Source organism: Colobus angolensis, unplaced genomic scaffold, assembly GCF_000951035.1.
Source record: "Colobus angolensis palliatus isolate OR3802 unplaced genomic scaffold, Cang.pa_1.0 Scaffold41, whole genome shotgun sequence".
NCBI lineage: Eukaryota > Metazoa > Chordata > Mammalia > Primates > Cercopithecidae > Colobus > Colobus angolensis.
The window spans coordinates 459,706-484,979 of record NW_012117488.1 but is presented as its reverse complement, the minus strand read 5'-3'; the positions used below and the strand labels follow the sequence as shown (position 1 = coordinate 484,979).

General features: G+C 36.0%; 1 protein-coding gene across 4 annotated transcripts in view; it reads right to left on the bottom strand.

Annotated features, from left to right (window-relative positions):
• ZNF644 (zinc finger protein 644) overlaps positions 1-25,274 on the bottom strand; it is a 101,038-nt gene that overhangs the window by 54,456 nt on the left and 21,308 nt on the right. For all 4 annotated transcript variants that reach the window (XM_011956037.1, XM_011956036.1, XM_011956035.1 and 1 more), the window contains one exon: positions 12,971-13,031. In XM_011956037.1, coding sequence (XP_011811427.1) covers positions 12,971-12,992 — 22 coding nt within the window. In that variant the 5' untranslated portion in view covers positions 12,993-13,031. The remainder of the gene's footprint in view (positions 1-12,970; positions 13,032-25,274) is intronic.

The window sequence follows — 25,274 nt, the reverse complement described above, 5'->3', positions numbered from 1 at the left end:
AAAACATTACTTACATTCCATTGAACTATTAACATACACTGTAGTATGGCTTTATTATGAAAATTATCTGTATGCCTTCATTTATCCAGGTAGAAAAGACATTGAGAACCTCAAACAAAATACTAGCAAACAAAATTCAACAGCACATTGAAAGGATTATACACTGTAACCAAGTGAGATTTATTTCTGGAATCCAAGGGTAGTTCAACATAAAAAATTAAAAAAAAATCAATGTAACACAGCACATTAACAAAACAATGGACAAAACCCATGACCATTGCAATTGATGCAAAAAAAAAAAAAAAGACAAAATTCAATATCCTTTCGTTAATAACCAGATCCAACAAACTACGAATAGAAGGAAACTACTTCAATATAATAAAAGCAATACACAAAAAGCCCATTTCTTTCTTTCTTTCTTTTTGGTGGGGGGTAAGAGTCTCACTATGTCACCCAGGTTGAAGTGCAATGGCGTGATCTCGGCTCACTGCAACCTCCACCACAGGGTTCAGTGATTCTCCTGCCTCAGTCTCCTGAGTAGCCGGGATTACAGGTGTATACAACCGCATCCAGCTAATTTTTGTATTTCTGGTAGAGATGGGGTTTCACCATGTTGACTAGGCTGGTCTCAAACTCCTGATCTCATGATCCATCCACCTCGGCCTCCCAAACTGCTGGGATTACAGGTGTGAGCCACCATGCCAGGGCAAGAAAAGCCCACTTCTACATATATTGTACTAGAATTCCTAGCCAGAGCACTTAGGGGAGGGGATGAGAAGAGGTGGGAAGGACAGAGGGAGTCTGACTGCTCTCCCAAGTCTCATCTCTTTTCAATCAGATAGAAATCAGGCCCTTTTTTCATCATTTCTCAGAACATTTCCAAGTATTACTTCTCATTATTATTATATTCTTATATTATTCCATTTGCATTTTAAGCATACAGCATAAAGGCTGGAAAACAATGAAACATGCAAATAAGTGCTGTAGTCCCAGCTACTCAGGAGGCTGAGGCATGACAATCGCTTGAATCCAGAGGCAGAGGTTGCAGTGAACCAAGTCATTATACCACTGCACTCCAGCGTGGGTGACACAATGAGACTCTGTCTAAAAAAACAAACAAACAAAAAAGACTAATTGAACTTGTGTGAAAATGTAAAAATTTTTGTGCAACAAAAGATATACAGAGTAAACAGAACCAATGGAATGGGAGAAAATATCTCTGCAAATCATATATCGAACAAGGGAGTAGTATCTACAACATACACAGAACTACAACTCAACAGAAAAACAACATGATTTAAAAATGGGCAAAAGACTTGAACAGACATTTCTCCAAGGACAAACATATGGCCAATAAGCATATGAAAAGATGCTCAACATCACTAATTATTAGACAAATACAAATCAAAACCATAACAACACATCATAGCCACTATCAAAATACAAAAACAAAATATCAAGTGTTGGCAAGGATGTAGAGAAATAGGAACATTTGTGCACTGTTGGTGGGAATGTCAAATGGTGCAGCCACTACAGAAAACTATGGTGGCTCCTCAAAAAACTAAAAATAGAATTACCATATGATCCAGCAATTCCACTTCTAGGTATATATCCCTGAAAATTGAAAGCAAGGTCTTGAAGAGATATTTGTACACCCATGTTCACTGCAACATTATTCACAATAGCTAAATGGTGGAAGCAACACAGGTGTCCACCAATGGACAAATAAACAACATGTGTTACATATATACAATGCAGTATTATGCAGACTTAAAATGGGAGGAAATTCTGCAAAATACTGTAACATGGATGAACTCTGAAAACATCACACTTGTGAAATAAGCCAGTCACAAAAAGACAAACACTATATGATTCTGCTTATGAGACACTTAGATAGTCAAATTCAAAGAGACAGAAAAATGGTGATTTCCAGGACCTGAGGAGCAGGAGAAACGGAGGAATTGTTGTTTAATGGGTATAGAGTTTCAGTTTTACAAGACAAGAAGTTATGAAGATGGATGGTGGTGATGAGTGTACATTATAAATGTATACAGTAACACTGAACTGTACACTTTAAAATGGCAAATTTCATGTTACTTATAGTTTACCATAATAAAAAACTGGAAAAAAATTACCAATGGGGATGAGGTAGACATCAATAAATAACAAATATCTCTGGATTTGCTCCAGAATAACCTGAGGGGCAGGAAAAAATGGGTGAGAGTATAAATAAGAGTATACATGCAATTACGTATTTTCCTGTGTAATATTTCTTACGTTATTTCACTGAATTATTTTAATATTTACTAAATTATTTTATCACTCTGTTGAGAGCAGTATAACATAAGGCTTTAATAGCACAGACTCTCAAGCTATACTACTCCATTCAAATCCTAGCTCTTCCATTGCTAAACTCATATTTTAGTTTTGCTATCTGTAAAATGAGGATTGAGTTAATATTTAAAAAGTACTTATAACAGTGTCTGGCAGGTAGTAAGTACTATATAAACGTTAAATAAGTCTGCATTTATAATGGTTTTGATTTTTAATCCATCAAACAAAAAATATCTGTGATAAGCATAGAAAGAGTAAACATATAAACTTCTGTTAAAAAATACATATATATAAAAGGTAACCACAGTTTTTGTTTTTACCAGTTTAAAAAATAGAAGAGCCCATCAACTATACAGGGTGTTGCAGGAGATGTCAATATTTAGCACTTCGTTATCTTTTTATACTTTAAAGTCATTCAATTAATAGGTAGCTCAGTTTACAATCATAAATATCAAGAGAAAGTGACTTTCCCAGTAATGAGATGTAGGAAACACTCCCCCCAAAATATGGCACCTTGGCATTTGAGAAAACAGCAGAAGCAGGAAGGTCTCTCTTTCTCATTCTTTTCTCCCCTGAAGTAGGCCATAAAATCTAGGAAAGTCATTCTGTGACTTTTTCTCTCCCTTCTCTCCTAAAACTCTTATGGGATAGGTATCCCTATAGATGTGTCACATAGAGATGCCAAGAAGAATCTGAACAAACAGGCTTTGCTAACTCCACCCCAGTTTATCACCATTAGATCATACCCTTTTGTCCTCTAATCATTCTCCTGCATGACTGTCCATAGTAATACAGCTCTCTGTTGTTTTGCCAAGTCTTCATATCTGAAGTCTCTCATGTCATGCAAAATTTTTATTAAATAAATTTGTATGCACTTCTCTTATTAATCTGTCTTGGTTAGAGAGATCTCCACCATGAATCTAGGGATGGGTGAGGAAATATACCAGAACTACATCCCATATACCAGGGACTATGTCACCCCATCAAGGCAGAGGCAGGATTTGAGCTAAGCTTTCTTGGATGAGTTAGATTTCAAGGGTAGAGATAAACTGAGGATGAGACTGGTAAAGAAGGTATGAGTAAAGATGAAAGTGAGGGTTTTTTCATATAACAATGATAATCAGGCTGCAGCAAAATGCTTACTGAAGAATAGCAGGAGATAAAACTGTTGATTAGAACATAAATTTGGAAGCTCCTAGATATAACATCTAAGAATTAAAATTTATTCTTAAGGAGTAATTAATGTTTTTGAACAATATAATTAAGGTAACTTCCTAAAAAGTTGAATCAAATGGTCTTATCCAAATGAAATGAACACAGACACATCATCCAAGATGAGTGTTGGGAATAGAAAGAAAAAGATAAATACATGCTATATCGCCGAAGTAAAAGCAAAAAGACTTAATAACTGACCAAATCTTTATAACAGAAGATAAGCAATACAAATATTTGGAGAGATTCTGAGCTCGATGACGAGAGAATGGTAATCCCATTAGCAAGAATAGGTTTTGAAAGCAAAGGTGACGAATCACCATTAGACATGGTCATGTCAGAATACACAAGTGAAAATGTCCAAACTGTTTTTACTAGAAGACATGTTTCATAAATGTCAGTAAAAGTGTTCTGATTAGAAACAGAAATGTGTCCGTTGGTTGGAAGCAAAGTATATAGAAAGAAGGTGGCATAAATATGAATAGTTCAAGAGTAATTTAAGGGGGAAAATATTGCTCAAATGAAAATATAATTCCTTAAGTTGAGGATAAGACTCTTTTTAAGAACTAAAAAAGTCAGTCTGCCATTGCTGTAACCTGACAAAAAATAAAATTTGATTAGATATTAAAGCATTGCATGTCAATACTGATTGATTACTCAACAAATATTGAGGACCTCTGTGCCAAGAACTGCTCTAGACAGTGAGTATATATAATGGTTAACAAGGTAGGCAAGATCATACTGTTGTGTGTAACTTTTATCCTAATAGTTTGTTGAATCATGATTAATCTAAAGACCACAGGATCACTTTAACCTAAACTTTGCTATTCAGGGTGGAAAATATTTGCATTATCAAATATTAGGATTTCTATTCAGCTACTTAGACACACTAATATAAATCTAAGATTTAATACATTCAATACACCCTTAGCCATTCAATATTTTTGGTAAGACTTTTGCCATCAGTAGCATAATTATTCACTAATGGTATTAAATCCTGTTCAATTAACAATAAGCAGAGGCCAAAATCTCTAATAAAAACAGCAGCTCATAAGTCTACATGGAGCAATCTTTAGGTCAATAGAACATTTAATGTATAAACATGCTTTGTAATATCTTGCAGAAAGATATTAGAATTAAAAAATGAATCAGGCGTGGTGGCTCACGCCTGTAATCCCAGCACTTTGGGAGGCCGAGGCGGGTAGATCACCTGAGGTCAGGAGTTCGAGACCAGCCTGGCCAACACGGCAAAACCCATCTCTACTAAAAATACAAAAATTACCTGGGCATGGTGGCAGGCGCCGGTAACCACAGGCTGAGGCATGAGCATCGTTTGTACCCGGGAGGTGAAGGTTGCAGTGAGCCAAGATCACACCACTGCACTCCAGCCTGGGGGATACAGCAAGACTTGTCTCAAAAAAAAAAAAAAAAAAAAACAGAATTCGAGGGACATTAAGATTTCATGCTGACGATTCTCACATCTCAAGTTACAGGTCTCATATCTAACTGCCACCTGACATTTCTAATCAGAAGTCCTGAGCTACTTAAAGCTTAATACATCTAAAATGTAGCTCTTGTTCTCTCCAAATGTTCTTCTTCACAGTACCTATCTGTGAATAACACAGCACTACTGCCCAGCTAGAAACATGAGTCATCCTTAACTCCTTCCTTATTCTCCCACTCCCACCTCCATTACAATTAACCACCAAAGCTGGTCTCTTTTGTTGTCTAAATCTCTCTCAAATCCAACCACATCTTTCTATCCCCACTTCTACCACTCTCAAGTCAGGCTAGCATGCTCCCCATACTAACCAGTCATCCTGAATCCAATCTAGCTTTCCCTGTGATCTGTTCTCCCCATTTTAATTAGGTTCGTTTGCTAAAACAGATAGAATAAAACCATTTCCTCACATTTAAACTCCTTCAACGGTTTACAAAAGCCTCAATAAAATGGCCTAGTCTTACTCTCTCATCTTCTCTCTTGACACTAGCCACTCCCCACATCCACACCCCACAGTGAGCTCTACATTCAAAACTTACATTTCTTTCAGTTCCAGCAATCTTCCCTTTCTGTTACCTCTCATCCTTTGTACATGCTATTTCTTCTGCTAACAGGCCTTCCCCATATTTTTTATCTACATTAATCACCAACAGTTCCTCCAAGTTTCAGTTTAAGTGTCACTTCTGGGAGGCCTTGCCATATTTCCATCCAGTCATTAAATACATATTTATTAAACGTCTACTATGAGTAAAGTATTAGCTATAATAAAGTACTGAATATATATCTTAATAAATAAAACAGACATGGCCCTTGCCTTCCAGGAACAGAGACTATCACAATACTAATGATACTTGATTAAAATTACTTATTTAGTTATCTTTTCTCCTCAGACTAGTAAAGTGTGATCTAAAACCAACTTAATTACAATCACCAATTCATAACACATCAGACAAATCAATAAAATATTAAACAAAAATTTACTAAGCCCACTGGCTTCAGCCTAGTTAGAAGACCGTAAAAGTTTCAAATATCTACTTTTTTTTTTTTTTTGAGACAGAGTCTCATTCTGTCTCCCAGGCTGGAGTGCAATGGCGCGATCTCGGCTCACTGCAACCTCTGTCTCCCAGGTTCAAGTGACTGATTCTCCTGCCTCAGCCTCCCAAGCAGCTGGGATTACAGGCGCCTGCCATCACACTCAGCTAATTTTTGTATTTTTAGTAGAGACGGGATTTCACTATGTTGGCCAGGCTGCTCTTGAACTCCTGACGTCAGGCGATTCACCTGCCTCACCCTCCCAAAGTGCTGGGATTACAGATGTGAGCCACCCCTCCTGGTCTCAAATATCTACTTTAATGGTCATCTCAAAAGAATAGTAAATCAGACATCAGAAGACTTAGGTTCCAATTCTGCCTCTGCAATTACCTACCTAACCTCAAGCCAGTCATTTATTATTTCTGAATCTCTTACCCTTAAGTGTAATATTATAATAATCAAAATAATGAGGATGAAAGTTTTCACGGTATCATTTATTTCTTGGTAGATTCAAAAAAATAAACTTGTTTCCACAGTTTGAAAAAAATAGCACAAGGAAACAGTTCAAATAATAAATTCCTAAGCTGTGGTAAAATGTAAACTTCAGTACATTTAAGAAACTGCCAGCAACTCTGGCAATATGGACATCCAGTTAAATGAAACTATTTTTACGAAATAATGTCTAGAAACTAAAATAAGAGCTTTAGTTCGTGCCCCATCTGCCCATATTTTCCCAAGGTGAAAATTCTATTTTTTTTCAACTCTAAATGATATCTTGCTCTATGAAGCCTTTCCTGACTTCTTCCTTAAAAACGTCCTCCTCAGGCCTACTACTACGCTGTACTACTCAGACTTGGCAGTATTGTGTTCATCATTTGTACTATAATTAGTTGAATGATACTGGGAATTCTAATGACTAATTATGCATCCCTAACATATAGCACAGTGCCTAGAATATTAGATTTCAGTAAAGGCTTACTGATTGCCTTGTTTTATTTAGCACTTTTATTTACAGTTTAGACCAATCATAGAAGGCTAAAGTATAGCCATGGCAAAATTCTTTGGTCTAAAGGAGCAGTTTCATGGTTTCCTGTTCACACATTGGAATGATACTGGCTACTTAGTCTTTGTTAGGTTTAAAAACATTTCAGATTTGGATAGAAACTTTTATACTAAACCCAAGCAAGGCTTATGAAACTTTCTTTGGAAAAACTACTGACAGCTCAACTTCAAAAGAGAACAATGTAGCCTCCCTTTAAACAAATTTAACAGCACAGTGAAACCAAGGGTGAGTTTTAAGAGATGTAGATCAAGAGAGACAGATATACAGTTGACCCTTCACATCTGAAGGGGATTGGTTTCAGGACAACCCCCCAGATACCAAAATCCACAGATGCTCAAATCCCTTATATAATATGGCATAGTACTATAAACATACCTAGGAATAAAAGCATCACACTAGAGAATACTATTTTAAAAATACCAAAAGATGCCAATTTGTAAAAATAACTCAGAGAAATCTATCACAGTAACATTAAGGATTTTCTCGGCTCTTTTTTTACGGTTGTAAATTTAAGTATTTAAGTTTTCTGGAATTAAATACTTCAAAAAAAAAAGGAGTTCACTCATATTAAAGCTGGAATTAAGACTAATAACTGTAGCTTATCATACATAATAAGAATAGTAAAAAATAACTACAAAGAAGCATTCTAATGCTTGAGTTGTAAAAGACAATAGATTTTAAGCAGACTGCTATTAATCTAGACCTAATGAACCTAATATTTAGTAATGGCTTTTATTTTCTTTTTATTTACAGGCTATGCTGATGTTAGTTTGTAGCAAACTATAAATAAATTTGCCATAAGGAAACATTTATCCTAAAAAAAATAGTATGAAGGGAAAAAAAGGCAAATAATCTGATTATTCAATATTAACTTTGACTGTAATACCTAAAACACAAAGGTATGTTAATTGATGGAACTGATGGACTTAACAGCAAAAAATAAAAATCTTCACATATATTCTCCAATAGAATTTAAGTTGTAATGAAGGTGATATTTCAAACCTTTGAGCACTCTCACAATTTAAAAAATGCACAGTAAAATAAATACTACTTTCTGCCAATTAGACTAGCAAGGATAAAACAAATATTTAGCAGAATGTGGGAAAATAGATATTCTCATAAACTAGCAATAAGAATATTAAGTGATACAACCTCATTGCAGTTTTATTATATCAGAAGTTAAAGGGCACATATCCTTGACCCAGCAATCTACTGCTACAAATTATCCTGACACTCTCACACACTCCCATTGATATAATCAAAAATATTTATTGCAGCAGTACTTATATACAGGCAAAAAATCCTGAGATTTACTTAAATATTAATAAGGTAACAGTTATAATAAATGTGGTACATATATGGAAAAATGTCCAAAATATATTGATAAGCAGAAAGAGAAAGATGTAGAATACATACCAGCTATTTTTGGTAAGTTATGGGGAGTACAGTGCTGGCTGGGAGGTAAGAGTTTTACTTTTTACTTTAAACACTGCCATACTATTTGCTCATAAAGTCACATGTGACTTTTATAAAAAATTTACATTTTGAAAATACTAAATGTGGCTGGGTGCAGTGGCTAACGCCTATCATCCCAGCACTTTGGGAGGCTGAGGCTGGTGGATTGCCTGAGGTCAGGAGTTAGAGACCAGCGTGGTCAACACAGTGAAACCCCATCTCTACTAAAAATACTGAAATTAGCCAGGTGAGGTGGCATGCACCTGTAGTCCCAGCTACTCAGGAGGCTGAGGCAGGAGAATCACATGAACTCAGGAGGCAAGGCTGCAGGGAGTCGAAATTGCGCCACTGTACTCCAGCCTGGGCGACAAGAGCAAAACTTTGTCTTAAAAAAAAAAAAAAGTGAAATACTAAATACTGTTACTTGGCAATACAGCTGGAAAGGGTCAATGTATGTTGTATAATCTCATCTAGAATGAAGAACAAAGAACTGTATTAATTTAGAAGTTTTCTTTTTCATGCTACAACAAAGGGCAGCACATCTACAGTGCTACTAAAGAAACAAGTACAGAGAGGTTAAGTTAGAAACTAGATAAATTAATCTAAGACAAATATCCATAAAGAATTTCAAATTCTTAGATTCGGGGATTCTGCAGTCTTAGCAGCAGCTGCCTATGTTAAATACTGAAGCACAAAATGAAGAGGAAGACTCTGCAACTGAGGTACAGCTAGCAGCCTCTGAGAAGAAAAATTAGTCTAAAATATTTGTGGAGACATGTAAGTTAGGCAATCTCAAGGTTAAATTTCTCTGGCTCCTCAACCCTAACCAACAACAGGACTAAACACAGTTCACATCCAGGATTAAAAAGAAAAAAAGAAAAAAAAAAGAACCAAGGTCTATATACGGTTAAGAATCTATGTCTAAGAAAATCCTTGTGGGAAGACAGAAGGAACAGCATAAGAAAAGGTCAATGTCCAACTCTGTGTTCAAACATTATGGCAGAAGCTACAGAAAGGAAAAGCAACAAATTGATCCCAGTGGGGAAGAACCTTTTCTTGCTTTGGACTTGCTAGAGGGCAATCAAGCTTCAGGTATAAAAATCTACAGATGATTACTACAGTCAACCCAACTAGCCAAATTTCAAACACAGGAAAAAAACAAAAAAACAAAAAAAACCCACTAGCCAAAATGCTTTAAAATTTAAGAAGTGTGTTATTTCTTAAGAAAGTATATTGTTTAGGCTGGGTGCAGTGGCTCACACCTGTAATCCCAGAACTTTGGCAGGCCAAGGAGGGTGGATCACCTGAGGTCAGGAGTTTGAGACTAGCCTGACGAACATGGTGAAACACCATCTCTACTTAAAAACACAAATTTAGCCGGGTGTGGTATCACATGCCTGTAATCCCAGCTACTTGGGAAGCTGAGGCAGGAGAATTGCTTGAACCCAGGAGGCAGAGGTTGCAGTGAGCTGAGATTGCACCACTGCATTCCCACCTGGGCAACAGGAGCAAAACTCCGCCTCAAAAACAAAACAGAAAAAGTACATTGTTCATATATGTTATATTACATATCTACAAAAAAAAAAAAAATTTAAATACCTTTCAACAAATAGCAAGCTTCCTCAGTTGTGGGAATCAAAAATGTTACCACAGTTCCAGGCTATAATTCTACAATTTCTTCCTCCATCCTAACAGTTTTTTACCTTCAGAGAAATGAGGAAAAGTTTTCTTCACTTCTTACATGTGTGACTAGTGTTCCCAATCTTCTACTTGTATTAGTCTACCTTTCAAAATCTTTAAAGAAATAACTAGTACAAACCCACAAAGAAAACACTCTTCATAGCAAACACTTCAAATTTTTGCAACATGGATTAATACCTCCACTTGGAAATGCTAATCAAAATCAACAATGACAGTCTTACTTTAGGTCTGAACTAAGAATATTTTACTAGCCATTGTATTTCAACTGGATTGAAAGAAGACTTGGGAAATAATTTATTTCTCTTTCTAAAATGTCTATAATGCTGTCTCTGGATTGTCCTCAGTGGCTCCTTCCTATGGCCCAACAGCAACTGAAGTGCCAATGCCCCCAATTCCATTCCAGCTAGCATTCTGAATCTCTATTTGCCTGGGAGAAAAGAACACTTTTCATTGATCCATGTTTAACAAAACATTTACTGAATGCACACAGTATTCCCAGCACTGTGCTACTAAGATAAATGAGACATGGATGGTATCTACCTTCAAACTCATAGTCTAATAAAGAAGACAAACTATGCCCAGGCCTGGCTTAAAGGATCAGACGATGCTTCAGATAGGCTATTTCAGAAGATCAGCTGACAACTAGCAGAGAGGGCTCTGGCAATTGGGGAGGCACGGGGTGAGGGAAAGTGACAACAAGCACCTAGGACTAGAACTAGGAATATGAAACATCATACTTAGTTTATTCATATAATCCTCAGCATTCTGGCATAGCTACAGTAAGATAACTGCATGCCGTGTTATAGGGTTTACTACATTTTATTCCGAAAGTGATGGGGGACAGTTAAAGAGACAGGTAGAAGAAGGAAAAGAGTATAGAAAAGTTAGCAAGTAGGAACAGAGATATGGAAAATCCAATAAACCAAATCACAGAGAAAACATAAATACTTTGTAGTGTGTTCATACAATGGAATATTACTAAAAATAAAACAGCAATAAAAAATAATGAACTGCTGATACAGTCACAACATAGACGAAGCTCAAGAACATTATGTCAAATGAAAAAGCCAGATTCAAGAGTACATACTATACATAAAATCCTAGAACAGGCAAAACTAAATTATGCTGACAGAATTCAGAAAGATGATTACTTCAGGGGAAAAAAGCTATTGGATTGGAAGCGGGGAAAGCACAAGAAACTTTCTAAAGTAATGAAATGTTCTGTATCTTGATCTAGGTGGCGGTTACATGTATAAATGTGTATGTGAAAAGTCATTCAGCTCTATACCTCAAATTTTATGTTACTATATATATGTAAACTATACCATAATAAAAAAGAAAAAAATACATATATAAGCATGGTGGAAAATAAGGTCAGAATAAGTTAAACCAGTGTCATCCCACAAGCAATATCAAACATAGAAAATCAGAACAAAAGTTCTAACAGACACTGTATATTCAACTAGAAAACAAATCCCTAATAAGACCTTCAAGTACAAAAGTCTGGCTTCTTCTCCACTGTAAGAGGATATATAGGCAAGTGTTATTTCTAATAAATGCTACAAAAGTAAATTATTCTTCCTAAAGAAAAATAGTCCACTATGAAGCAAAAAATAAAATTTTTCTACACAATAGGAGGTACTATAATGATCAATAAGGTATGACAACCACTTTATAGAATTTAGAGCACAATAAGTACTCTTCAAACTACCACTACTATTATTATATAATAGCAATAAAAGGAAAATTTTGCTTCAAAACATGCCCAAACCACTGACTGAGATTTCTTTCAGTGCATATTACTGAACTACAGCACTTTTCATCCTAGACTTCTTTTTTTTTCTTTAACAAACACTGAGATCAGCAAATTTTTGACAGCTGAAACATCTGGTTAGAGGGAAAACCAAGCTAACTCCAATTTTTTCAGTGTTCTTTTTCCCCGTTTCCGTTTTGAAGCCATATTCACTTACCAATGAACAGTAAATGTATCTTTTTAAAACATGTCAACAGCTTATATTATTTAAAAGCATTCTTTCACATACCAGACCAAAAGTACATGATGCCAATTCAACTTTTTGAAAGTGAACAGCCTTAGAAAGCTAATCAGAATGCTGTATTAGAGAGGTCATTCAGTAGAGACACCCACTAGGAAAACATTAAAACAATAATTTACAATTTTGAATACTATATTAACAGAAAGAAATCACAATTTGGCAAATGTCCCATTTGGGAAAGTGTTTCCTTAACAGTAATAACGAAGCAAAATTCACAAAAACAATGACTATTCATATACTTTATCAACAAAGGAGAAAACAATGAAGTGATACAATAAATGTCTTACTGAAGTGGTGAGAGTTCAATTTGAAGAGTGGCTGAACCAAACATTAACTTGATTTTCTAACATGTTAGAATATTCACAGGAAACCTGAATGCTTTAGCTAACTTCAACACAAAAGGAGGAAACTAAAAATTTAGTTCCACAATTTGATCGCTGTAATTTTACTCCCATCAAATCAACTGGACCAAGTGTATCAAAAAGACAGTTATTTGCATTTCAAAATTTTATTTAAAAACTCTTTGGTTCTGAACTCAACACCACATTTTTAAGACATAATTTTTTTGTATTATTCCTACCTCGATATGTACATTTAACAAAGCAGTCTTCTGCTTACCTAGATTTTGTCTTATTAACATCTTGCTGCAAGAACAATCTCATCCAAAATTAAATCAAACCTGAAAGAACACATACAAAGACCAAGGTTTAATTTTTTGTGTCAAGCATGAATAACTATAGCTACAATACACTACGATTTTAAATGAAAAACCACAAATCAAATTATATTTCTTGATATAAAAAAAGCATTCAACTAGAATATGATCATTTTAATCTTTAGGAAACTATTGCTAAGTGCCCCCCCACAATCCCACTGGTTTTTTTGAGAAATAGTAATCTATTCAAATGAGAAATCGAAACTTTCTAATTCTTTTTTTAAAAACAATCTACAATAAATTGTTTTCATTAATTTTAATAGTATGGCAATGGCAATAATTAAAATAATTAACAAAACACACATCTTTCTAGATCAGTATTTATTTAATATTATGTACATATCAAGACGTACACCAAACAGCTGAAGACAAAAATGTTATAGTATTGTAACACATGAAAGTATATACTAATAGTAATTCTCATAATAGCCAACACTGATTAAGTACTTACTAAATGCCAAGCACCCTTATTCTAGAGAATAGAATTTATCAATACTTTCCAGCTTCAACTTAATCCTTAATTTAGTATAAAGTGACTTCTACTCCAACAATCCACTGATTTGCCAAAAACATACCTACCATTACTAATTTTATCATATTTCAGAAGTTCTGAAACTCTACACATCCTCTCCTCCCCATACCTGAAACTAGCTTGTGACTCTTCTAAATTCTCTATTATTTAAAAAATAGCACCACCATACCTACCTCTGTTATCAAGCTAGATTACTTTGTTTTATTTCCATACTCACTATCATCTCTGATTTGTCCTTCCCAGAACCACAGACCTAGAATTTTCTGCATAGTATCTAGAAAAGATGAGATACTTTCTCTGCCACCCAACGCCATCATCTCCCATCAACCCAGAACTGGACATGGGGGCCTGTTAAAAACTAAACTATAAAATCAAAGTAAGAATATTAAAAGTCTACTATAAACGACTGAGTGGGATAAGCTGAACAATCGCCCCACAAAAGATTCCACACCCTGATCCCTGAAACCTGAGAATGTTACCTCACATGGCAAAAAAAAAAAAAAAGTCTTTTCAGATATGATTAAATCAAGGATCTCGAGAGGGGAGATTATTCTGAATTATCTGGGTGGGTCATAACGCAATCACATGTATCCTTATAAGAACGAGACACACACTGAAGGCAATGAGAAGACACAGCAGAGAGGCTAAGTACAGTGGCTCACACCTGTAATCCCAGCACTTTGGGAGGCCGAGGTGGGCAAATGACCTGAGGTCAGGAGTTTGAGACCAGCCTGGCCAACATGGTGAAACCCCATCTCTACTAAAAATACAAAAATCAGCTGGGCATGGTGGCACACACCTGTAGTCCCAGCTACTCAGAAGGCTGACGCAGGAGAATCTTGCTTGAAGGAGGCGGAGGTTGCAATGAGCCAAGATCATGTCACTGCAATTCAGCCTGGGCAACACAGTAAGACTCTCTGCAAAAAAGAAGACAACGACATGGCAGAGAGAACTGAAAATGCTGCCTTTGAAGACTGGAGGGACATGAGCCAGAGTCAGGAATGCCAGCACCCACCAGTATTAGGGAGAAGCAAGTAATGGATTCTCTTCTACAGCCTCCCTCCAGAAGGAACAAAGCCCTGCCATCACCTTGATTTTGGCCCAATAATACTGATTTAGAACTTCTGGCCTCCAGAACTGTGAGAGAATTAATTTCTATTGTTTTAAACCAACCAGTTTGTGGTAATTTGTTAGAGCAACCACAGGAAATTAATAAATTGAAGATAGCAGGTTCTCAAGGAGATAAACTGGAAGCACCTCTATATAAAAGATGTTATGAACTGAACTGTGTCTCCCCCCAAATTTCTTATATTGAACTTCATCCCAAATATGACATTAGAGCAAGGGCCTTTCAGGAATCAAGTTATGACTGGTGTCTTTCTTTTTTTTTTTTTTTTTTGAGACGGAGGCTCACTGCCAACTCTGCCTCCTAGGTTCAAGCGATTCTCATGCCTCAGCCTCCCAAGTAGCTGGGACTACAGGCACACGCCACCATGCCTGGCTAATTTTTGTATTTTTTTTTTTTTTTTTAAGTAGAGACAGGGGTTCACCATATTGGCCAGGCTGGTCTCGAACTCCTGACCTCAAGTGATTCACCCATTTTGGCCTCCCAGAGTTCTAGGATTACAGACGTGCGCCACTGCGCCCGGCCCAACTGGTATCATTCTAAGAGACACAAGGTATGTACACACAGAGGGCAGGCCATCTGCAAGAGAGAGATGCCTCAGGAGAAACAAAACCTGCCAACACCCTAATCTTGAATTTCCAGTCTCTAAAACTGCGAGAAAATAAATTTTTGTTGTGTAAGCCACCCAGTCGGTAGCATTTTATGACAGTCCTAGCAGACCAATGCATATTTTAAGAACTATATATGGCTGCACAAACAATATAAACATACTTAAATGCCACAGAACTGTACACTTGAAAATGGAATGTTGTTATGTATATTTTACCACAATAAAAAATAGAGGCATATACAAACTTCACACATAAACTTCGACTAAGTTGTTTAATTTTACCTTCTTTGCTCGTACTCTCCAAAATCTGAAAAAAAAAAACCTTTTAACTGCATTTGTTCCCCACAAACCTAAACCAGCACATTTGAGACACTTTGTTTTTATTTTATTAATTTTTAATTGACAAATAATAGTTGTATATATTATCTATTTATGGGGTACAATGTGATTTTTGACATATGCTTACACAGTAGAATGATTAATTCACGCTAATTAACAAATCCATCACCTCACATACTTATTTTTTTTGTGGTAAAACACTTAAAATCTACTCTTTCAGCGATTTTAAAATATACATACATTATTACTATATTTCGTAATTCTGTGCAACAGATCACTAAAGCTTATTCCTCCTGACTAAAACTTTGTACCATTTGATCAACATCTCCTCTTGCCCCATGCACTCCCAATCCAGCCTCAGGTAAACACCATTTCACTCTCTACTTCTAAGAGTTCAACTTTTTTAGATTCTACATGTAATTTAGATTACGTAGTAGTGTTTGTCTTTCTGTGCCTGGTTTATTTCACTTAGCATAATGTCCTCCAGGTTCATCCATGTTGTTGCAAGTAACAGAATCTTTTCTATCTTAAGACTGAATAGTATTCCATTGTGCATATATACCACATTTATCCTTTCATCCAATGATGGACACCTAGGTTGCTTCCATATTTTAGCTACTGTGAATAATGCTGTAGTGAACATGGATATGCAAGTACCGCTTCAGCATACTGATTTCAATTCCTTTAGATATATAACCGGAAGCGGGACTGCTATATCATATGGTAATTCCATTTTTAGTTTTCTAGAAACTGCCATACTGTTTTCCATAATGGCTGTTTATTGTGCATTCCTAGCAAGGTACACAAGGGCTCCTTTTCTCCACATCCTTGCCAACATGTGTTATCTTTCTGATAATAGCGAACACACATTTTTTTTAAAAAAAAGATTTTACAAAGAAGTATGATAGAACATATTTTAAAGTCTATACCTAAGAAATACAATTGGAATATTACTTATATAAATGGGGGAGGAGTACAAAAAAAGAGAATAAAACTTAAAAGCAGTAGGCACAGATGGTTTTGCTTCAAGCAGTATTCTAAGGGAACACCTGAATACTAAAATGTCAAGTATAACACATCCTCCCAAAAACCCGTAAGCCAATAACAGAAGGAAAACAAGAAAATCCACACATGTGGAATTTAAAAACTCACTCTTAACCAACCAATGGGGCAAAGAAATTACAAAGAAATTTTTTAAATATCCGGAGACAAAAACAAAAACACAACAAACCACTAATTTATGAGATGCAGCAAAAGCAGTACTAACAGGGAGGTTTATGGCAGCAAAAGCTTACATGTTTTAAAAAAAAAAAAAAATCACAAATCAATAACCTAACTTTGTATCTCAAGGAACTAGAAAAAAGAGGAACAAACTAAACTAAACAGTAGCAGAAGGGAGAAAAATAATACATATCAGGGCTGAGATCAACTAAATACAGAACTGAAGACAAGGAAAGAAAAAAACTCAGTGAAACCTAGAGTTCGTTTTTGGTTTTTATTTTTTTGTTTTAAAAAAAAAGATCAACAAAAATCAATAAACTCCTTAGCTAGACTAAGAAAAAGACTTGAAAAATGAAAATCAGAAATGAAAGAGGGGACAATACAACTGATGCCAGAAGGATTATAACAGAATAGTATGAACAAGTATACATCAACAATTGAATAACCTAGAATAAACTGGTATATTCCTAAAAATGAGGACATGAAAAATAAAAACACTGAATGGCCTATAATTAGTAAACAGAGATTGGATGCAGTTATCAGAAACTTCCCAACTAAGAGAAGCCCAGGACCAGATGGCTCCGCTAGAGAATTCTACCAGACATTTAAACAAGAATTAACACCAAGCTTCCTCAAACTCATAAAGAATTCAAAAGAAGGGAATACTTCAAATTCATTCCATAAGGTCAACACTATCCTGATACCAAAACCAGAGAAAGACACAACAAGCAAGAACAAAAGTATAGACATATATCCGTGATTAATACTGACGCAAAAATCCACAACAAAATAGGAGCAAAACAAAGTCAGCAGCACATTAAAAGGATTACACATCATGACCAAGTGGGCTTTACTCCTGGAATGTAAGGACAGTTCAACACATGAAAACAAAATAGAAATAGAAGGAAACTTTAACATAATAAAAGCCATACACAAAAAGCCCACAGCTAACATCACACTCGACAGTGAAAGACTGAAAGCATTTCCTCTAACATCGAGAACAAAGCAAGGATGCCTACTGTCACCATTTCTATTCAACATAGCAGTGGAAGTCCTAGCCAGAGCATTTAGACAAGAAAAAGGAATAAACTGGATTCAAATTGGAAAGGAAGAAATAAAATTACCCTGGTTCTCCGATGTGACCTTACATGCAAAAAACTCTTAAATTTTCAAGAAAAAAAATGTTAGAAGTAATTACTTCAGCAATGTTGCAGGATACAAAAAATAAAAGCACACAAACACACAAGTATCAGTTGTATTTCAATAAGCAATTTGAAAAACAAATTAATACAATTCCATGTACAACGGTATCAAAAAGAATACAATATGTAGGAATTAACCAAGGATCCAACAGACTTGTACACTGCAAGCTATAACACACTGCTGAAAGAAACCATAAAATATACAAATAAATGGAAACACACTGTATCCATAGATTGGAAGATTTATTGTTAAAATGTCCATACTACCCACAGCAATCTACAGATTCAATGTAATCCCTGTCAAAGTCCCAACGGCATTTTTTGCAGAAACAGGAAAGCCTATCCTTAAGTTAATATGGAATCTCAAAGGACCCCATAGAGCCAAAACAAACTTGAAAAAGAACAACAAAGTTGGAGTCCTTACAATTCCTGATTTCAAAACATACTAAATACATACTAAAAACTTGAAAAAGAACAACAAAGTTGGAGGCCTTATAAGTCCTGACTTCAAAACATACTAAATACAAATAGTAATCAAGACAGCAGTGGTGCCAGCATAAAAAGACATATAAACCAATGAAACAAAATAGACAGCCCAGAAATAAACCCATGCATTTCTAGTTAAACGGTGTTTGACAAGAGGGCCAAGACTATACAGTGAGGAAAGGACAGTCTTTTCAACAAATGATACTGGGAAAATCCAATATCCACCTGAAAAAGAATGAAGTTGGACCCTTACTTTATACCACATACAAAAACTATAAAACTACTAAAAGAAAATATAGGAGAAAGTTTCGTGACATTGGATTTAGCTATGAATTCTTGAACATGACACCAAAAGCACAGGGAACAAAAGATGGAATTACATTAAAAGTTAAAATCTTCTGTACATCAAAAGAAGTAATCAACGGAGTGAAAAGACAACCTACAGAGTGGGAGAAAATATTTGCAAATCATGTATCTGATAAGAGGTTAATATCCAAAATATGTAATATAACGAACTTGACAACAAAAAATTTACTGAATTTAAAAATGGGCCAAGTTTTTGAATGGACAATCCTCCAAAGATGGCATATAAAACAAGCACATGAAAAGATGCTTAGCCCCAGTGTGGTGGCTCATGACTGTAATCCCAGCACTCTGAGAGGCTGAGGTGGGAGGATCGCTTGAGCTCAGGAGTTTGAGAACAGCCTGGGCAACATAGCAAGACCTTGTCTCTACTAAAAATTAAAAATTAAAAATAAATAGTTGTGGTAGCACACATTTGTAGTACCAGCTACTTGAGAGGTTGCGGTGGGAGAATCACTTGAGCCTGGAAGGTCAAAGCTGGAGTGAGCCATAATTGTGCCACTGCACTGCAGCCTGGGCAATATAGCAAGACCCTATTTCAAAAAATATATAGTAAGAAAGAAAAGATACTCAACATCACCAGTCATCAGAGAATGCAAATCAAAACTACAAGGTATCACCTTACATCCACTAGAGGCGGTTATTTTTAAAAACCCAGGAAATAACAGGTGTTGGTGAGAATGTGGAGAAATTGGAAAATAAAAAATAAATAAAATTTTTTATTTGTTGGGGGAAATAAAAAATGGTGCAGCCATTATGAAAAACATGACAGTTCCTCAAAATATTTGAAGTTAAATTACCATATGATCCAGCAATCCCACTTCTGGGCATATACACAAAGAATTCAAAGCCAAATCTCAAAAAGATATTTACATGCCCACATTCACAACAGCATTATTCACAAGATCCAACAGAAAGAAGAAACCCACTGTCCACCAATGCATAAACAGATCAACGGAATGTGTATACATACAATGTTATATTATGCAGCCTTAAAACAAGGAAATTGTATCACATGCTATAGCATGGATGAAGCTCAATCTCCTCAAGGGCATTATAACTGAAATATGCCAATCACAAAAGGACAAATACTTTATGATTCCATCCATGAGGTACCTAACATAGTCAAAATCACAAAAAGTGGAGTGGTTATAAAAGTCTGGGGGAAAGAGGAAGTGCAATTAGTGTTTAACAGATACAGAGTTTCTCTTTTCCAAAGTGAAAAAGTTCTAGAGACCTGTTACACAATGTGAATACACTTAACACTACTAGACTGTACACTTAAAAACAGTTAAGATGGTAAATTTACTGTTATGTGTTTTTTACCAAAATAAAAGATAAATATGAAGAGTAGAAAGTACATGTAAGAGCCAAGGTGGAGTAACAGGAATTGGGTTTGCCCTCCTCCCTGAAAACTCAAGAAATCAGAAAACATACGAAACAATAGTTTTCAGATATTAGACATTAGGCAACCCCTGAGGGTGAACCCTGAAAGGGAAATAAGGTGAGCAAACAACTGCCTGGAGAAAGTACAGATCCCTGCCCAAGGAAAGAGTATCTATGCAGAATCTGGTGGTAATCCTTGAGTTGACCAGACTGAGATAAAAGCCTAAAAAAGTCAACAGCTAAAGATCACAGAGCAGAGTACTGAAGAGAAGGTAACTCCACAAAGAACACCCTCAAGTATCTAGCTGCATAATGATTACAGCAACTCTGTGTGGAAACTATCCAAGCAAGGAAGAGTGACCCAAAAGGATGAAAGAGAATTGCCCTAGTCTCACACAGCACAATAGTACCTGTTCTCTTAAGAGTGGAAAATCTCCTAATTCACGTAACACCGGATAAAAAGGAGTCTTGCCTCAGTGGGAAAAGAAAGTAATCCTAAACTATATGCTGTTAAAGAGACAGACTCCCAAAAAGGAAGGTGGCAGAAAAGGAAGATACAAAGTGGCACCAGGAGAACTTTTGGGGGTGATGAATATATTCATCATCTTGTTTGTGGCCTCCTGAGTATATATATGTGTCAAAACTTTTCTCACTGTATACTTTACATATGTGTACTTTATTACATGTCAATTATGTCTCAATAAACCTGCTTTTAACACCTTCAATAATAAAACAATCCAATTACAAAATAGGCAGAAGATTTGAAGCGGCACTTCGGCAACAATATATGAATGACAAGCATATCAAAAGATGCTCAGTATCATTTGTTACTGGTGATGTGCAAATTAAAGGCACAAAGAGGTATCACAACACAGCAATAAGAATGGCTAAAATTAGTAAGACCAACCAAACCAAGTGTTGGTGAACAAGTGGAGGAACTAAAACTTTCATATATTCATATGAGAAGATAAAAAGGTACAATCACTTTGTAAAAGTTTCACCATTTCTTAAAACATCAAACATACACCTACTACAGGATCCAGTCATGGAGTGGAAACTCCTAAGTATATGTCCAAACAAATGAAAGTATATATCCATACAACGATGTATTAGTCCATTCCCACACTGCTATAAAGAACTACCTGAGACTGGGTAATTTATGAAGAAAAGAGGTTTAACTGACTCACAGTTCCACAGGCTGTATAGGAAGCACGGCTGGGAGAGGCCTCAAGAAACTTGCCATTATGGCAGAAGATGAAGGGGAAGCAAGCACATCTATCTTACCATGGTAGAGCAAGAGAGTAAGAGTGAAGCGGGGAAGTGTTAAACACTTTTAAACAACCACATCTTGTGAGGACTCACTCACTACTACAAGAACAGCAAGGGGGAAATCTGTCCCCATGATCCAATCACCTATCTCCAGGTCCCTTCTCCAACATTGGGAATTACAATTCAACATGAGATTTGGTAGAGACACAGAGTCAAACCATATCAAACGATTTGTATACAAATGTCTACACCATCCTTATTTGTAATATTCAAACACTGGGGGAAAAATGTCCATCAACATGTGAATCCTTACATTATATACCTGCAACAGAATATGTAGGGCTGAACTAATAATACATGTAACATGAATGAACCTCAAAAAAAAAATACGTTGAGTTAAAAAAAAAAAAAACTCCAAACAAAAACAGTACATACTGCATGTGTTGATTTATGTAAAATTCCAGAATACACAAATTACCTTATAAATTACCTAAAGCAGATAAGTCACTGTCTGGGCAAACAGGAGGAGTACCAACAGGCATAAGCATACTTTTTGAAACTAAAGGGTATGTTCCTTACCTTGAATGATTTCACAGGTGTATACAGACGTCAAATCTGTTCAAATTGTTTACTTTAAATGTGATTTTTTAATATGTCAATTGTACTTCAATAAATCTGTTAAAAATTCACAGCATACAAGGAATAGAAAAAAAGTAAATCTCAAAATTAGAATAATGAACACCAAAATAAGTCATTTATGACCAAAAAAAGATATAAATGAATCACCTTTGAACAACTGCTAATTTACCAACATCTACCTACAATTGGTAACTCAGTGTATAAACAATGCTTCCAAAATCTCATCAGACCTGACTTATGAAACAAATACAGCAAAGAGTAATCTGGACTACTGGACAGATTGATATACAAAATTTGTACCTGCCCCAATTTCTATATGCAAACAATTCTTACTGAAATATAGTGAGTTCAGAACTAAACACTGAAAATTAATCTAATTTTACCAACTGAAACAAAAAGCCCAATTGTGAAAATATAGCCCAATTCTGTTTCACCTCGTTATCCATGTATTTGGCAACGAAGTTTTGTAGTTTCTCTCTTCAAGAGGTGGTCTGCCAGTTGCAGTGGCTCATGCCTATAATCCCAGCACTTTGGGACGCCAAGGCAGGAGGATCACTTGAAGCCAGAAGTTCAAGACCAGCCTGAGCAACACAAGGAGACCCTGCCTCTACAAAAAATACAAAAATTAGCCAGGTGTGGTAGTGCACGTCTGTGGTCCTAGCTACTCAAGAGGCCAAGGCAGGAGGATTGCTTGAGCCCAGGAGCTCGAGTTTACAGTGAGCTATGACTGTGCCACTGCATTCCAGCCTAGGCGACAGAGCAAGACCCTGTCTCTTAAAAAATAAAAAGAAAAAAGAAGTAGCGTCCTCTCCTTGACCTCTTAAATCTGAGACTGACCTTATAAGAAACACCAGTGGAATCCAGCAGATGTCACAGTTTGCCAGTTTTGAGCTTAGGCCTCGAGACATTGTATACTTCTGCTCTCTGTCTTTTTCAAAACCTTGCCACCACCATGATAACAAGCTAACTCTCATCTGCTTCAGGATTGGGGGGTAACCCAGATGTCACAGCACACCCTAGACCAAACTACAGCCAACTCAATATAGGCCATCCTAGATCAATCTTATGGCCAGTCAATGCTCAAATATATGAGAGAATCCAGTCAAGAGAAGCAGAGCCACCTTCCTGACCTGCTGGTAAATGCAGATTCATAAATTAGCCCAGTCAAGACCAGAAACGCCGCCTAGCTGACGCACAGACTTTTTCTAACAATATATGTTTATTGATTTAAACCACACCAAGTTTCAAAGTAATCTGTTACACAGTAAGAGTTAACTGACAGGGCAACTCTATCTTAACAATACCGTAATAAATTTTTCTTAGCCCTAGGAGTTATTTTATATTAATATTTGATTTAGGTCTCTTAACTTTTGAAGACAAGGGGGGAATAAAGGACCAAATCTATTTCATTCTTTTATCAGCAGTAACTCTACAAGACATTCTGTCACAAAATTTTTCAAACTCAGAGATATATAAACTGACCAAAATCATTATTGTAAGTAATGTCACCATTCAATTATAATTTTTTTGTGAAATATTGTTCCTACACAACTTTACTGGATCCAGCAATACAGTGAAATTTTTCAGGACACTCCAAAATCTATAAACTGTTACAGAGCAATCTTCTATCTCTAACATTACCTCTATTTTTACTAATAGTAACCTTAATTTCCCTATAGGACACATTCTTACTCAACTATTACAGTGGCCCCAATCCTAGGCACCTGAATGGAAGGATAAACAAGTGACTCTCAGGCTGATCGGATTACCCTGTTCTCCTAGCATAGTAATTTGTTCATGGATGGGACTATATCCAGAAATGGGAGATACAGAATGCTTCTCAGTACATTTGCAAAAACTATTGGGAAAGTGTCACTTGAATCCTCAGCAGAAACAGTTATGAGAATGATGTAGGTTAGAGCAGCCAGTGGCTATCTTTGTTTGCCACACTTCATGGAAAGAACACGTTTACGAATGAAACTACTATGGAAGAAATCCAAGCCAAAAATAGAGACATCATCCTATAAGTACCATATGCACCCATCGATCCTTCAATTCCTACAATTTAATTAAAGTAATCACAGAATGCTAAAGACCCCACAAGAACACAAAAATTATCTCTGGAGAAAGATAGTATCACCCTAGAAAGATAGTATCAGTGTTTAGGCCTAAGAAAACAGCTGGAAATTTAAATGGGAAAAACACGGCAGTCAGAGAACCAGAGGGGTGAAACAAAAATTCTAGGTATAAACTTTGCCCAAAGCACTGGATGACTGATAAACCAGTAGGCACAGAGAAGACCTGAAGGGACTGAGGAAAAAGTAGGCAGAAACTAGAAAGAATGATGCTACACTTGAAAATAGCACTGTTATTACTGAGTTTGTAGCCTTTCAACAGAATGCATTCCCCAACCATGCAGTGTAGGCGGCAGGAAGCTGCAGCTCTAAAAGGTTGAAGTGTTAGTGAAGGTTAGAAGCTCTGCAGAACAGCTGGAAATTAGTAAAATTCCAAAAAGCAAGAAAACCACAGCGCAAAATAGGACTATAATCTCCACAAATTTTTGGGTAACAACCAACTTACTCACTGGGAGACCCCCAAGAAGCCAGGCCAAAAAAGCAGCAATGGAAAGCTAGAAGAGAGCAGAGATGGCCATAGCTGCATACATCAGGGGAGACCAAGTTTGCAGTATGGGCCAAGGTAAGTTACCTACCTACCTTAAAAAAAAAGACCTGCAATTCTAAGAACATTAACTGAATCTAAAACATATCCATAACGTGCAGTTCCAGGCAAAAAATAACATGATATGCAAAGAAAGAGGAAAATGTGACCCAGACTCAGGAAAAAAGAAAAGTAAATCAACAGATACTGATTCTGCATCTACCTGAATTAATTCAAAGCAGTTATTCTAAGTATGTTACAAAAATTAAAAGAAAGTATGTTCAAACAATTGACAGAAACTTAAAAAAAAAGAAAAAGCTGAAAAATACAATAACCAGAATAAAAACTTCATCAGACGACTCAACAGAAGATTACA